The sequence below is a fragment of the Diabrotica undecimpunctata genome, chromosome 9 (assembly GCF_040954645.1).
Source record: "Diabrotica undecimpunctata isolate CICGRU chromosome 9, icDiaUnde3, whole genome shotgun sequence".
NCBI classification, from domain to species: Eukaryota; Metazoa; Arthropoda; class Insecta; order Coleoptera; family Chrysomelidae; genus Diabrotica; species Diabrotica undecimpunctata.
This window is the reverse complement of record NC_092811.1, coordinates 100,661,115-100,677,681: the sequence shown is the minus strand read 5'-3', so window position 1 is coordinate 100,677,681 and position 16,567 is coordinate 100,661,115. Positions and strand designations below refer to the sequence as shown.

At 35.8% G+C, this 16,567-nt stretch overlaps 1 protein-coding gene across 1 annotated transcript in view; it reads right to left on the bottom strand.

Annotated features, from left to right (window-relative positions):
* The window catches only part of LOC140450324 (uncharacterized), a 205,740-nt gene extending 192,599 nt beyond the window's left edge, over positions 1–13,141 (bottom strand). Inside the window, exon 1 of the mRNA XM_072543901.1 lies at positions 12,983–13,141. Within this exon, the coding sequence (XP_072400002.1) occupies positions 12,983–13,043 (61 nt within the window). The 5' untranslated portion in view covers positions 13,044–13,141. The remainder of the gene's footprint in view (positions 1–12,982) is intronic.
* Positions 13,142–16,567: the final 3,426 nt, after the last annotated feature.

Genomic DNA, 16,567 nt, shown 5'->3' with positions numbered 1-16,567 from the left:
TGTTCTTCTTTGTTTGCCTTTCATGTCTAGTAATTCTTCAGCTGCTTCTTTCATGATGTTTCTGCATCTTTTCCACTCTTCATTTATGTTTTCATGTTTTAGTCTGTTTTCTAGTTTATATGTTGTTCATATTCTTTATTTTTGTTTGTATCTATAAGTTCTTCTATAATTTATCGTTCTTGTTTGAATCAGAATCTGCATTTTTTCCTTTCCTGGTGGGATATTTGAAATTTGTTTAGATATGTTATCATTACCGTTCCATATTATGCAAGCTAAACGTTTACTTTGTATTCCAGTTCTTCCTCTGGCAGAATTTTCAGTTTTTTTATTGACGCTTGTAGAATCAAAGGTTGTGCTTTGTAGTTGCAGCAATCGTTTATTTAGCGGCTAATTCAGCTGTTGATTCATCTTTAGTTTGCTGTGTAAACACATTTCGATATAATGTCAGGACAATGATTAATTCCGCTATTAAATAAGCTAACTCGGATATTTTCTCACTCATGATAATTAAATTTTTCTCAGAAATAAACTTCGTGTCTTGATAATTGCCTTTCGTTCTGTTTACTGCCGAATACTTAGGATCAATTGCGGGGAAAATTGTATTTGTAACAATATGATTCATAAAAACTTATTTTATAAACTAGATCTAGTATATTATTGTTATTATTAGAAGCAGAAATATAATACCATATTGTTACAATGTACAATGGTCAGCAAGAAAACAAATTTTCTTACGCGGTGCCAATGAGTGAATTCAAAATTTCCTAGAATTAATGATTAACACGTGATTTCGACTATTTTCGACCAGTTACGGAGCGTGATTTTGGATTACTAATTCCATTTTTTTGTTTACTAGACTACAGAAATGACACATACAAAAGATTCTCAACATAGACATGATGGAGAAGGTATCCTCTTAAAGAATTCTTTACCAAAATACCTCAAAGAAGGTGGTGCCTATATTCGAAATAATCATATTTATAACGCTGAAATGCAAACCCGTAAATGTAAATATGCTTTAAGTATACGCTCACAGAAGCTAAACAGTTCTATGAACAACTACGGAATGCCATAAAATCAAAAAACCTAATAAAAATTATTGGTGACTTTAACGCCAATGTAGGAAAAGGAGCAGTAGATATGGGCCTTGTTGGCTTGGGAGAAAGGAATAAACGAGGAGGTGTTTTAGTACAATTCTGTAAGGTAAAAGAACTTGATTAAAAATATATGGTCATATAAAGTATGATGTCCCCCAGATGGCTATATACATGAAAATCTCCAAAAACATTGAAAAACACGAAATTATTAACTAAATAGATCATGTATAGCATAGTATATAGTAATAAGCATATTTATAGTATATAAAATAGCATTAAAACAGTAGCTGCTTACCCGGAAGCAGGTATTGGCTCTAACCATAATCCACGAATTAATAACTTTAGGTTCAAAGCTAAAATGATCTCTAGGCCTTCAAAACACGTTGGATAAAATACTGAAGGTTTAAAAAATAAAAGAACTAGCGAAAAATTACAAAAGGAACCATAGTTAAAGTTCCCTTCGGCAAAAAAGTTTATGATAGATACTCTCTCCAAACAAGTATCGCATCATTAAGCCGAGTCTTTTTTTTTTTTTTTTTTCATCTTTATAGAGGGGGGGTCTGGAATCTTCAAAAGACATCTCAGTCCAGGGCGCCGCCTGACTAACTTTAGTGCAGGATTCGTTCTTCGTACTCCCGGCGATAGTTCCCGAGGTACTTTAAAATGCCCTCTCGTCGCCGAGTCTACGCCGAACGCCTACCTGCTAAACCAGACCCTCCTCTGTCATCCAGCGATCCGGAAACGGAATGGCCGCTGTAAGGCCGGAATCACTTCCGAATCACTACCTTTATTCATTCATTCTCCATTCATACACATCCACACTCTATTCATCAGCAAGGAGGTTCCCTGTCTCGTTCCAGGTAGCGCGTAGAAGACACTCATCGCTCCTAGTTCGGCATTATTTCCAGATGGGCATTTCCTCCTTCCCCACAGTCTGACTCACGCATTCCAACTCACACAGTGTGACCCACTTTTCTAGCTTCACCTTTCAGCATCATTCACTCTTACCTTTAGCGTTGGTTTAGCAGTCTTTCTTCCTCTTCCTTTTTCTTGATTACTGCACGGATATAGTTGTGTATATTAGTCCAAACTAATTTATTTTCAATCATTCTCTCAATCATTTCTCTTACTGTAACAAAATTCACACCTGTCTCTCTCTCCATTCTGTTCCTTTCCACTATCCATCTGCTGCAATCTAACATCGTATGTGTCACAGTGTCCGAGTATCCACAGTATAGGCATTCATCTGTATCAGCCTTTCCGATCCTATAGAGGTAGGCCCTAAAACACCCGTGTCCTGTGAGCACCTGCGTTAGGAAATAATCCAGTCGCCTGTGGCCACAGTCCACCCAATCTCTTATGTTTGGGATCAGCATTTTCGTCCACTGTGCCACATCTTCCATGTTGTTCCATTCTTCTTGCCATCTTTCAACTGACCTTTCCCTTTCCTGTCTTTTCTCGGCCACAGTAAGGTTTGGACCTCTTCTCTCATAAAGCTCTTTTCTTTCCACCGCCAAAACATGCAACGGAACACATCCAGTGATGGTCCATAAGGCTGCCGCAGACACAGTCCTGTAGGCGCATGCCACTCGCAACAGACTTGTTCTGTCTACTCGTGTCATGAGACTCCTACAGGCAGTTATCTCTACGGCCTCGCTCCAGACTGGTGCCGCGTAGAGGACGATCGATTGTACAACACCGTGTAAGACCCTCCTCCTTTCGGATTTGGGTCCTCCAATGTTCGGCATCACCCTCCCCAACGCAGCCGTACTATTCGCAGCCTTCCGGACCACCTCCCGCACGTGCTCTCACCATTTTCCATTCTGGTGCAATGTCACTCCTAGATACTTTACATGTTTCTTAGGTGTTAGACATGCTCCCGCACATTTTAATTCAATATTTTGCCTATTCCTTGTCCCCTTCAGAATGATGGCTTCGGTTTTCTCTGTCGCAAGTTTCAATCCGTGCTGCGTCATCCATTTCTTTACGACGCCGCCTGCGGTTCTAACCCGGTATTTGAGATCTGGCTCATCCCGAGCCACTACCAGTACAGCGAGGTCATCCGCGAATGCGAAGGGGGTTGTACCCTCTCCGTATTCACAGTGCATAACCCCGTCATATGCCAGATTCCATAGCGTCGGGCCCAAGACAGATCCCTGGGGTACCCCGGCCGTCACGTCCACGATCGTGCCCTTTTCCACCATAATCCTTCTCTCCGACAGATACTCCGCCACCACATTCATCAGGTAACCAGGACATTCTCTCTCCTCCATTGCCTTCATTACCTCGTTCCACTGCAACGTATTGAATGCATTCTTAACATCAAACAACAGCAGAGCCGCCCAGCGATGTTCATCCCCTCTGTTGCGCAATGCTTCGAGTACACTCATGATTGCATCAATCGTGCTTTTCCCTTTACAAAAACCAAATTGCCTCCTTGATAAACCACCTGACCTCTCAATCATGTCGTCTATGCGTACTCGCAGCATCCTTTCATACAGCTTACTGATGCATGGAAGCAGACAGATGGGGCGATACTTTTCCCTAGCTTTGGGAAGCAGTATTAACCTCGATGTCCTCCAAGGCTCAGGAAAAGTTTGTGCTTCCAGCAGTGCATTCATATGTTCCAGAAGCCACGCAGGTTCCACCCGTCCTAGACCCTTCACCGCCTCAGGTGGTATCTGATCTAGTCCTGGGGACCTACGAGTCTTCAGTGAACCCAATGCCTCGATAAGTTCATCCATGGTAAAGGGTACAGCTCGCTCAGCTCCTTCATCCCTCCATACACCATGACATTTGCCGTCCGGAAAGAGCTCTCTTGTTACCTCAAGCTTCTTATCCATAGGCATTTTGTAAGAAGAATACGCATGGAACTTCTTCATGACGATCTTGTACCCCTGACCCCAGATGTCCTCATCCAGCTGTTCACACAACTCTTTCCAGTGCCTTCTTTTTTCTGTACGGATTTTCCTGTACAGTTCCCTCTTCCTTGCGCGGTACTCTTCCTCGATCTCCTCGATGATCTCAGGGTTGATTCCTGCTCTACCTCTTGCTCTTGTTAACCTTCTTCTCATCGCTATACACACATTTCTTAGTGCCTCGATGTCCGCATTCCACCAATATGGCATCCTGTTGACATCTTGGCGACTAATCTTGCTTCCCTCCATCGCTTCTTTAATGACTCTCTCCAGGCTTTCCACTGTCGGTGATTGACCCTGCATTATGCTCACTCTCCATTTAATTAGTTCCTCGTATACTTTCCAGTCATTCCCATCGCCGCATCTGCCCATCGACGTCCCGGATGCACGGACCGTGTTAGTGGTCCCCTTTCCAGTTATCGAGAACTCAATGTATTGATGTTCAGTTCCAGTGTAGTCTGGCAAAACCTTCCATCCTACTGCTTTCGCCGCTATTTCTTGTGTCGCCATGGTCACGTCGATGTACGTACCTGTACCTCTCCTAACAAACGTAGGTTCCAGACCTGTGTTCAGAACCACTAGGTCTAGAGCACCCACCCAGTCAGTTAGTATCCTGCCGCGAGCATCGGTGATGGGAGATCCCCAGTCCGCTGCTTTTGCGTTAAAATCTCCCAGCACTACGTATTCTCCTCCTGTGTTTCCCACTTCCTGCATGATCTCGTCTATCTTCATCTCGTACTCGCCCACCGTCACGTTTGGAGAAATATAACAGCAGACCAGTCGCACCCCCTCCATCCGAACAATCACATATCCTTCTTTCGGCTTAATTTCATACACTCGCAGTTTCCTATTGTAGATTCGTACAGCAGCTCTCCCGGTCGTATCTACAAACCATCCTCTTCTTTTCACCGCTGTTGGATTTGGTTCCGCCGTCACCAGCACATCGATGTTCTTTTCTACTGCGGCAGTCTCAGCAAGATCATGTGCTAGTCTTGCCGTTCCCACATTAGTTTGGAGCACTCTCAGCTCTCGAGTCATTTTGTTTTCTTTGTTTGCCATTTATAAACCTTGGATTTCTTTCGCGCTCTCTTTTACACTATTTTTTTTTAATTTTATTAAGCCGAGTCTACGGTTTCTCTCTGCGACACCGAAAATTTATAGATTTTAGTTAAATACCATAAAAATTATAAGAAAAACATAAAAATAAAATTATCTGATGATAATAGGCCATTCAACATGTCGAAAAAACGACAGTAACGAAACTCATAGATAACCAGCTAATTTTTTCAGGATACTCTCATTAATAGCAGCAAAAACAACTTTTCATATTATCTGACGGAACTTGTTTTCCGATTTTTCTGTCTGACCGGTGAAAGTGGCCGATTTTATGACTATCAAAATAGTTATTTTTATACCGAGGGCATTAAATACCTAGATGCTTATGCCTGAGGGCCAAACAAGAGGGCCTCTGGCCGGAGTGTTTGTAAGTATAGGGTATACACATCAATTAACGCCCACGGTGTATACAAACCTTTATGTCATACTAGTTGCATATTTTATTGTCATGGTAATATTCAAAATCTATGTAAATATTTTTAAAAATTCAGAAACTTTATCATAGTATAGTATATAATACCGTCGTTAGGGTGAATGCAGGAAAGTTTTGAAATTCCCGGCGAAATCGCAAAAAAGCGGAAGAAGCAATACAAAACTTGCTGCTGTTGAAATCGAGAGATATACGACAAGTTACCAAACTGGATGGCAGAAAACTATGTAGAACATATTACTTAGTGAAACTGTGCTGCTTGGATACTTCGGCGATCTCGTTGAATGCTTTCCCCGAGTTCCTTATGGTCCAAATTATAAATGATAAAGAAGACTTTTAATGATAAAGAAGAAATAAGATATTAACATCGCTAATTACCATAACTTAAGCGAATATTTGGAGCAAGGGTCAAAAGAACACCAGCCGAAAAAGTCTAAAGTTCTGATTAGAGAAGATGTTTTAAAATTTATCCATGAAGCGCCGAATGAGACGATTTTAATGAACAAAGTTGCATTAACACTTGGTGTATTTGGTGGATATCGACGACAAGAATTGGTGAATATGCTAATTACTATCACGTAGAAGATTAAACATCAGTTTTTGTGGTAAACGTACCAGAGACAAAAACCGATATGTGGTTGTTCAGAAAAAAGATTTTTTCTGACCTGCAGACAAGGTACTGGATAACTAGTTAACAAAAAATACATTTGAAAAAGTCTCTTTCATCATCGCAAAATATCTGGGTTTGAGCGATACTGACAAGTAAACAGGTTACTGTCTGCGTTGAACTCTTCTAGCAGACGCTTAAGCCAGTATGACAACGTTGAAGCGGCATGGTGGATGGAAGAGTACGTCGGTTGTTGAAGGATGTATAAAGGGCAGTGTATATTCAAAAAATGAGGTTTCAGGGATGAAAAAGCTGATATTTCCCATTTTTAAGGTTAAAAAATGTTAGTTTTATAATATTTATTCCTTTGAAAATTGTGTTACGTAAAAATATGAGTCATATTTAAAAAACCTGTAAACATGTTTTTATTCACATGTTTATGTTTTAGATTTTACGAGAGGCTTCTATCTACCTGAAGCGGTCGAGACGATGACCCGGATTTACCTTCTGGACGAGCCGATACCAGTTTACCGCTAGTGGAGAGGGCTGTCGATGATTCTAGCTTAACGGTACTGGCATATAAAACAGGAGCTTTCATGGAAGGGAACAGTTAGTTAGTTTTGAAGATTCGCGGTCGCGATTTAATTGTTACGTTCGCCTTTAAATAAATTATGTATTTTTACTGATAAATAAATTAATATAAGTTATCGTGCTTTTTAATAAATTAAAATAAGAACCTTTAAATAAAGACATTATAAATTGAATAAAGGCAACAGTTAAATAAATATCATTTCAATTGTTTAAAATAAAAAAAACGTTCTATCGTTCTTCGTTCTATAACATTTGCTTTTTATTTTCTTATACAACAGAGCGTTCTAGATCATAATGCCTGCTTATTATACCCTAGGATATAACAAGTGTGTTTATGGTAACCGTATAAATAACTATAATAACCGATTTTTCCGAACATTTTTTTGTTTTTAAATGAAATCTAGAATATGATTTAATGATTCTCTGATAGAGATATAGGGTCGTATTCGAAAATGGTACCTTGCGTTGATAAGAATATATTTGGTGCATATTTATTAATAACCAGATGATTTTTTTACCATAGTTTTAAAATAATAAATAGAATCTAATGTTTTAATTGTCTGATGAAATGCATTTACCATTTTCTTTAAGTCTGACGCTTGTAACAAAAATATAAAATAATTTTTTTTGTAATACTTTTTTTAATATAACTTTGATAATGTCAAAAATCATTTATGAAACATTTATATTTATGTAATAAGATTTTGAAACTGTTTTCTTGTGACATGTCTAAGTTAAATATTATGTTTATATGGCCACAATTGATTGTAATAAAAATTATATTTTAAATAACGTTTCAAGTCTCGATTGCCACTCCGGAAAAAAGATTATGTTAAAAAATTACGGGAAGCTGTATAGCTAACAAGTTGTTAGTAGGTTATGTTTTTTAAAATTGATGGTTGGCTTACTTGGCCTCGATATTGTAGGCAATAGCCTTCTTTTAGATAACAATAAATCTAAGGGTAGTGTTTTTACCAAATGTTTTTAAATCAAATTTTGACAAGTATTCATTTACCTTGGTCAATTAAAAAATTGAAGAAAGAATACAACAAAACACCACAAACAATCTGGAAAAGTTCACAAGAAGGGATTTCAGCATGACAACAATATCATATGTAAAGGGCTTATCGGAAAGATTAAAAAGGATAAGGAATCCGTACAACATGACAACAACATTCAAAACAACCAATACACTGAGATCTATTTAATCCAAAACCAAACCTAACAACACACATGAGAGATCAAAAAACTTATACAGTGATGAGTGTCTTACCACCCGGCAAAATAGCGGAAAGGATAGAAGGCAGATTAAGTTGTAAGATAGTACGAGAAAAGGCTAGTTATTAGACGTGTCTATTTGACTTTAGTCATAATTATACGGATGGCCTCGAAAATATTTTATTTTAATAATTTCTGATGTTAGAATAAATGATTAAATATATTAAGATATATTATAGTAAAAAACATTAATTAGTATCGATTTTAAATTATAAATCTTTAAGTTTATTTAATAATAAAAATAACTCAACTGAAATATTTGAATAAACTAAAGGTAGGTATGTTCTATCTGAAAACAATTATTGTATGTAGAGTTGGCGTAATAGTTAGAGACGTTGTCTATTGGTAAGAAGCCTAGAGTTCAATTCACACCAAGGGTAAAATTTTTGTTTTACTCAATCACAAATAATAGAAAATATGATACATATTAGGTAACAAGTTTTCGAAAAACTCATTATTTACAATTTATTCTTATTCCAATGTTATAAAATAGAAATACAAAATATTTAAAATTCAATTCCAGTTTTACAGTCTTCAGTTGTGAATGGAAAATAATCCATTGAAGACTGTTTAATGTCAAATCCATCACTAAATTCTCAGTGTTAATATCAATTCCTCTGTACAGGTAATGATTTTCAAAACAATTGACGACATTGGAATGGATGCGCGCTAACAGCTACCTGCTTTATAGCTAACCAAATCATCAAGCCTTCAAGTTATCAAATAATAACACATGAGAAGTGTTTTTTACGGTAAACAGAAACTTTTTATTGAAAAAACAATTCGTGAAAAGGATTTTAACGGTTGAGGAAAAAGTGCAAATTGTTGTCTGGCATATGAATGGATTATCAGACAACATGATTAGACAACAATTTGTAAATATGTTTACAAATAGGCCGGCTCCAGCACGATCAATAATTCAGTCTATTATACGTAATTTTTTTTACTTATGGATCCGTGTTCGATCCAAGAGGAGTTCGCAGACGAAGGGAGGTAAATCCAGATTTGGAACTAAGGGACACTTTGATTTGTGCAAGTATTGAGCAAAATCGTACCCAATCAACACCTCGTCTCGGAGAACAATGTGGAATTCCAAGATTTAGAGTAGGTGAAATGTTGTAAAGACATCGATACCGTCCCTATAAACTTCATAAATCCAACGAACAATTCCCTGGGGATTAATATAGACGTTTAGAATTTTGTCAAACTGCAATGGAAATGTCACATCAAGATGAACATTTTTTAGAGAACGTTTTGTTCACCGATGAATGTACGTTTTCATTGCATGGCCGTCACAATTCAATCAATGCTAGGTATTGATCTCGAGGAAATCCTCGTCAGATTTATGTCGCTCGTAATCAGCGTCTTCGAAAAGTAAATGTTTGGGGAGGCATAATAGGGAATCATGTCATTGGTCCATTTTTTATAGACGGTATGTTGACTGGGCGGAAATACTTGGAACTTCTGCAAAATGAAATTGTCCCAGCCCTTTGTAATTTACCAATACCTTTCCATTCCATATAGTTTCAACACGATGGTTGTCCTGTACATAATTCTCGCATCGTCAGTGAATATCTTAGTGCGACTTTTCCTAATCGATTGATTAGTGGCCACGGATATTTTTTTATTTTTGTAGAATTTTTACTTATTTAAACATTCTTTAAAAGTTTTTACTTTATTTTCGAAAGTACGATGATACTGTTTTGTCAATAAGATTTTTTGTTTTAACTTCAGTTTTTGTTTAGTTTTGTTTAGTGATTCAAAGCAAAACGATCTTTGCATAATTTCAAATTATTAAAAAAAAAACAAAAAAAAACCACATGTGGGTTTTGAACTCTAATCGTCTGCGATGTCTGTATCGCAATGTCGAATTCTTTCCACTAATCCACGAAGGATTTATAATTATTCCGTGACAAGAGTGTATGAAACTCCTCAAATCATAGTAGAAATTATTCTTGGTTAATAATTTAAAACTTTAGATTAAATAATCACTATTAATTAAATTATTTTATTCACATTTTTGCTTTATTGTGGTTAATCAGTTTTTACTTTATGCCAAATTAAAAAATGGAAATACGTCACACATTCTACGTTACTCATAATAATTATGACCGAGGTGATTTAGCTCGTATCTAAAGTCTAAAGGTGTGAGACTATCGATAGTGGTAATGTAATGTAATATAAATTATAGGTTTTTCCGATTATTTCTCACCTCTACGAGTTTCATCTCTTTTTATTTCACAAGGTAACTGTGTTTTCTATCTCTTACGTTAAAAAGCCGGGTGGTAAGACACTCATCACTGTATAAAATACTCTGTGAATGCAACAATTTCTATCACCAATCTTCAAAAGAAGGTGAAAGCTTAAGAAGAAGAAAAAATATAAATGTGTATAAAAACACTAAACTAATTGTAAGGAATAGATATTTTTTGGACCTAATAATAATATGAAAATTCATTCATAACTACTTTTTGGTACTCGAGAGTTTTTGAAGCAAAATAAAAATGAGAGGAATGTCGATAAAAACCAGATTTTCAAAAAAGAATAAGGTGCACAAAGTTAAGAATAATGTAATTGATAGTATAACAATTTAATTGTAACATTTACAAAAATTTAGGATGTTCAGAACATTACAACACCTATAATTTTTTTTAGAAGATGCATATATTTTGTTAGTTTTTTCGAAAAATTATCTTACTGAAAAAAATCCATAAGAACGTATTTTCCTTACGAAATGTCAAACTAATCACGAGATAAGAGATATCAAATTTAGGACAATTATTCCATGTGGCAGAATATCGAGGAACCTTCGCAAGTGTGATCGCTAACATCGGATAACTCTGTATGGCACAATGAAGATCTTTAAAAAGTTGTTTAATTTGCGAGTATCTAAATTAAATTACATAAACAATTGACCAAGATAATTTTAAAAACCCTTATTTTTGCAGAAATTTATAAATGTTAACAACTTTGGTTTTTTGTATAATGACATGTAATATACTTGCAATTGTGTCAATTGTTGTTGAAGAGTGCTAGATTTCAGCAAGATCGACCAAATAAGTTATTTAATTCTGGGAGAACTTCCCGAGCTCCCTCCGTTTTTTAAAAACTCGGATAATTTAAGAAAATGATAAGAACTGGGCTACTTTCACCTTTTGGAAAAATTGGAAATTTCCAGGACAATAAATAAATTAATTTTTTTCATAAAACAGTTATTGAATTTTACTATTATTTCGTAATAAATATTTTAATTTTAATCATTAGTGTATGTTATGTATATACATGTTTAATAATAATTGTAAAATTAATACTCCAACTGTATTTATTTAAATTAAAATATGAAACGATTTAGTTTTTTAAAAAGTTTTTATATTCTCCCGAATAAATGGTGTTAAAATAAATTTTAAAACAAATATTTTTGTACTTTACAAGAAGAATTAATAAATATTATTATATATTTATATAAATAATATACATTAGTTAATAAAAGTTAAATATTTCTTACGAAATAATAGTAAAATCAAACTTTTTTATGGAAAAATTGAACTGATTGATTTTTCCAGAATTTTCGGATTTTTCCATGAGGTGAAAATAACACACTTCTTATTATTTTATCCAGCTACAGAAATTTAAAAAAAAATCAAGCTTTTGCATTTGCGTGCTCCAAAATTTAAAAAGCAAGAACACATAAATAAGTTACAGTCCTTTGAAATGTGGTATTACAGGAGGATGCTTAGAATAGCATGGTCACAGAAGAAAATTAACACGGAAGTATTGCGAGAAATGGGCAAAGAATGCGAAATAACAAACACAATAAAAATAAGAAAGTTACAATATCTGGGACACGTAATGAGGGGACAGCGATATGAACTGCTAAAGCTGATAATACAGGGAAAGATAAGAGGAGGAAGGAGTATAGGAAGAACGAGAGTGTCATGGTTGATGAATTTAAGGGACTGGTTTAAATGCAGTTCTATAGAACTCTTCAGAGCAGCAGTAGATAGAGTAAAGATAGTGATGATGATATCCAACCTCCGATCGGGAGACAGCACTTAAAGAAGAAGAAGCTCCAAAATTTGAAGTTCGATTCTAAAAAAACGGAGCTCGGTCAGGCGGTATTTTACGAGTATCATCATTTTAACGGGTTATATCCTTTTACTCCTTCTCTGTATATGCCATATATAAAACGAATCAAAAAATTTAGATTTTCGTTTATAATCTGTTTAATTTTTAGCTCTTAAGCTAGAAGGTTAGTTTTTACCATCTTTTCAGTGAGTCTACTTAGAAGTGCGTGACATAAAAAATATTAAAGTTATTATAAGTGTTTATAAGCTAAAAAGTCAGCCCTTTCTCAAACGGTTTTTTTAATAAAAATTTGGGCTAAAATGTTGAATTTTCTTAATATATCTTAAAACTAAAACTTCAAAGAATCGACTGCGATCTGCTAAATATCTCGTTACTGTTTCGACAAATGCAGTTGTTTAAATAATCGATCTCCGGCATAAACAAATTGAATAATTTACAAACTATTTAGTCGATCTAGCTGAGATTTAGCACACTTCAATAACTCACTAATTGTCATAATTTAAAGTAGTAATATTACATGTTATTATGCAAGGAACAAAGTTATTAACATTTATAAATTACTGCAAAATTAGGGTCCTTTCATTAGTTTCAGTAAATTGTGTATGTATGTTAATTTATTAACTCGCAAAAGTAAAGAACTTTTTAAGATCTACAATTTTTATTTGAATCATTTTTCTCTAAAAAGTATAAGAAACGTTTTATAGACAAAAATTTATTTCTTCACTTTCTATGATTGTTTAAAAAAAACAAAGCGAAATCAGCTGTATGTCTTCAGCAATTTGTCATTTTAAAATTGCATAAACTGTAAAAACACAAAATAAATGATATAAAAAAACAAAACAATTTAATAAAAACTTACCAAAAATTTGAAATCCAAGCACAAGCAAAAATATTTGCAAAATATTCGCTTGGAACTTCATGCCTACTCAAAGTTAATACTCGCCGATCATGAATTAATTCATGGATTACGCACTCCGCGGTCACAGCGTCTTCTAGCGATGTAGTTTCAGAGAAACTGGTGTTTCCGTTGCACAAGATGCGGTCTGGATGCTAGGAGATCTCCTTCCACTTAACTGGAGTATTATAGAGAGAATGTTTTGGAGATGATTGTCAGTCGAGAGATTTAGTGCGTTAAAAAGAAAATAAGAAATAAATATATCGATGTTTGATTAGGGTATTTTGGAGTGAAACAGTAAAAGTTTAATAATGCTAGTGGCGGAAAAGAATAATAATAAAACTACATAGACCAGGGAACTAACGATTTTTACATGACACTGTTGGTGCAGGTATCTAATAACTACTTGTGATAAATATGAAGATAACAATATGTAATAAATAAAATATACAAAAGACTAAACGTCATTTTTACTTATAAACAATACATAAACATTGTAATATCGCTATTTGATTTTAAACACTGAGGGTGAAGACCGGTAAATTATATGGAAATATGGAAAACTAAGACAATTTTACTAAAAAAGCGTAGACACTTCTTTAAAATGAGAGTTTGTAAAGATCATCATCATCAGTGGTGCTACAGCTCTAGTTGAGCCTTGACCTTCCCCAGTCTATTTCGCCAGTCGTTTCTGTTCATCGCCAACCGTTGCCAATTTGCCTCGCCGATTTTCCTTGCGTCCTCGTCCACACCGTCCCTCCATCTCAGTCGTGGTCTGCCTCTATTCCTATTTCCCACTGGGACCGATAATAGAGTTCGTCTGGGTGGGTAATTTTCATTTGCTCTTGACACAGCCCATCTAAGCCTACCTATTTTTATGAAGGGTATTACATCTCTACCATTTACTATTTTTTTATACTTCTCGTACAATTCGAAATTATATCGCCTTCTCCAAATACCATTCTCACAGAATGCGCCCATTATTCTTCTTAGTATCTTCCTTTCGAAGACGAGCAGAAGATTTGCGTCTGTCTTGGAGATGGTCCATGTTTCTGACCCATATGTCAGCACTGGTAGGATGAGTGTTCTATATATTATTAGTTTGGTTTTCTGGCTTAAATTTCTGTTTTTTAGCTGCTTGCTTAGTCCAAAATAACATTTGTTTGCTAGCAGTACCCTCCGTTTTACTTCTTCAGATGTGTCATTATCGTTTGTTATGAGAGAACCCAAATATGTAAACTTATTTACTACCTCAAAATTATATTGGTCTATACTGAAGTTTTCTTCGGCGTTTCTAGCTCTATCTCTGTTATTTGGAATAGATGTTAACATTTTGGTTTTTTCCTCGTTTATTTTAAGGCCCATATTTTGTGCGGCTGTCAAGAAGGTGGAAGTCATCTCTTTAAGTCCTCGTGTAGTACGTGCGATCAAATCCAGATCGTCAGCGTAAGCCATAATCTGCGTTGATTTATTAAAGATTGTTCCCCTATTGTGTAACTCGGCATCTCTTATAGTCTTTTCTAACGCTATATTAAAGAGAAGGCACGCCAGCGCATCTCCCTGCCTTAACCCTGCATATGTTTCAAACGCTTGTGACATATCGCCTTGTATTTGCACTCTGCAGATCACTTTACTCATAGTTGTTTTTACGAGCCTTATTAATTTATGGGGAATGTTAAGTTCATTCATGGCTTCGTATAATTTACCTCTTAGGACGCTATCATACGCTGACTTAAAGTCCACAAAGAGATGGAACGTGTCAATATTAAATTCATTGGTTTTTTCTAAGATTTGACGTAGCACAAAAATCTGGTCAATTGTTGACCTACCTGGCCTAAAACCGCTTTGATACTCACCAAGGATTTCTTCCACGTACGTACTTAAACGGCTGTACAGGGTGTTGGAGAATATTTTGTACATTGTATTCAGAAGAGTTATACCCCTATAATTTTTACATTCCAACAAATCTCCCTTTTTGTGCAGTGGATATATGATTCCAGTGCACCATTCCTCTGGCATTTGTTCTTCTTCCCAGACTTTGACTATTATGTTGTGAATTTGGTGCATAATGCTGTTACCTCCATGTTTGATGAGCTCTGCGGGGATACAATCCACTCCTGGGGACTTGCTATTTTTGAGTCGTGTGATTGCGTCTTTCACTTCAAATATTGAAGGAGGTTCTACGTGAGTGTTATTTCTTGGTTTTTGGGGTGACGCATCATTTTCCACTTCGGTACCAAGTAGTTCTTTGAAGTGCTCAACCTATCTGCTTTGTACTGCGTCAGCGGTACTGACTATATGTCCATTTTTGTCTCTACACATCGTCAGCCGTGGTTTAAATTCTTTTCTTGTCTTATTTAGGATATTATAGAACTTTCTAGTTTCATTTTCCCCCTTTAATGATTGAAGCTCTTGCATAATCTGGTTTTCGCAGGTCCGCTTTTTCCTTCGATGTATGCGTTTTTCCTCCTTCCTAAGATCTTTGTACATTTGCTCCTTATCCCGTGTTCTTCTTTGTTGCATAAGTTTATATGCATAATTTTTTCTTTTAGTGATATCTTCACATTCATCGTCGAACCAACTGTTGCGTGGATTGGATTCTTCTGGTCCTAGGACGTTGTTTGCCACTTCCTTAATTGTTCTTCTACATATATCCCATTGCTCGCTAGCTGTTAAATTCTCATCTGTTGTGCTTTCATGTTCAAGGTAATTTTGATACCTTTCTAGTGCACGGGGCTCTTTCAAGAGTTTTAAATTGTAGCGAGTACTTTTCTTGCCCTTTTCTTTTTTTGCATTTGAGATTCTTGCTCTTATTTTTGCGCCTACTAAGAAGTGGTCTGAATCTATATTAGCTCCACGATAAGTACGTACATCCATTAGATTAGAGAAGTGCCTGGTTTCTATTAGGATGTGATCTATTTGATTTTTGGTTGTACCATCAGGCGACGTCCATGTTACTTTATGGATATTCTTATGGGGGAAGTAGGTACTTCCAACGACCATGCCCTTGGATGCTGCAAATCCTATTATTCTATTTCCATTGTCGTTGGTGACGTCATGAGCACTGCATTTTCCGATGTATGGACTATATATATTTTCTTTCCCTATTTTTGCATTAAGATCTCCAATTATGATCTTGATGTCGTTTCTGGGACTTCTATCGTAGATGGTCTCTACTTCCTCATAGAATTGATCTTTGACATCCTCTTCTTTGTCTTCGGTTGGGGCATGTACATTTATGAGACTGATGTTAAAAAACTTAGGTAACATACTTAGGTTACTCTTAGGTAACATATTCTTGGACTTATTGGTTTGAAGTCCATAATAAGATGTTTTACTTTTTTGTTAACAATGAATGCGGTCCCGAATTCGTGATTATTCTTGTGACAGCTGTAATATATATCGCATTGTCTCTTTTGGATAATTCCTTGGCCAGTCCATCTTACTTCTTGCACAGCAGTAATGTGTGCTTTATATTGAGTTAGTATGTCTATTAATTTTTTAAGATTTCCAGGTTCATAAAGTGTCCGCACATTCCACGTGTAAATT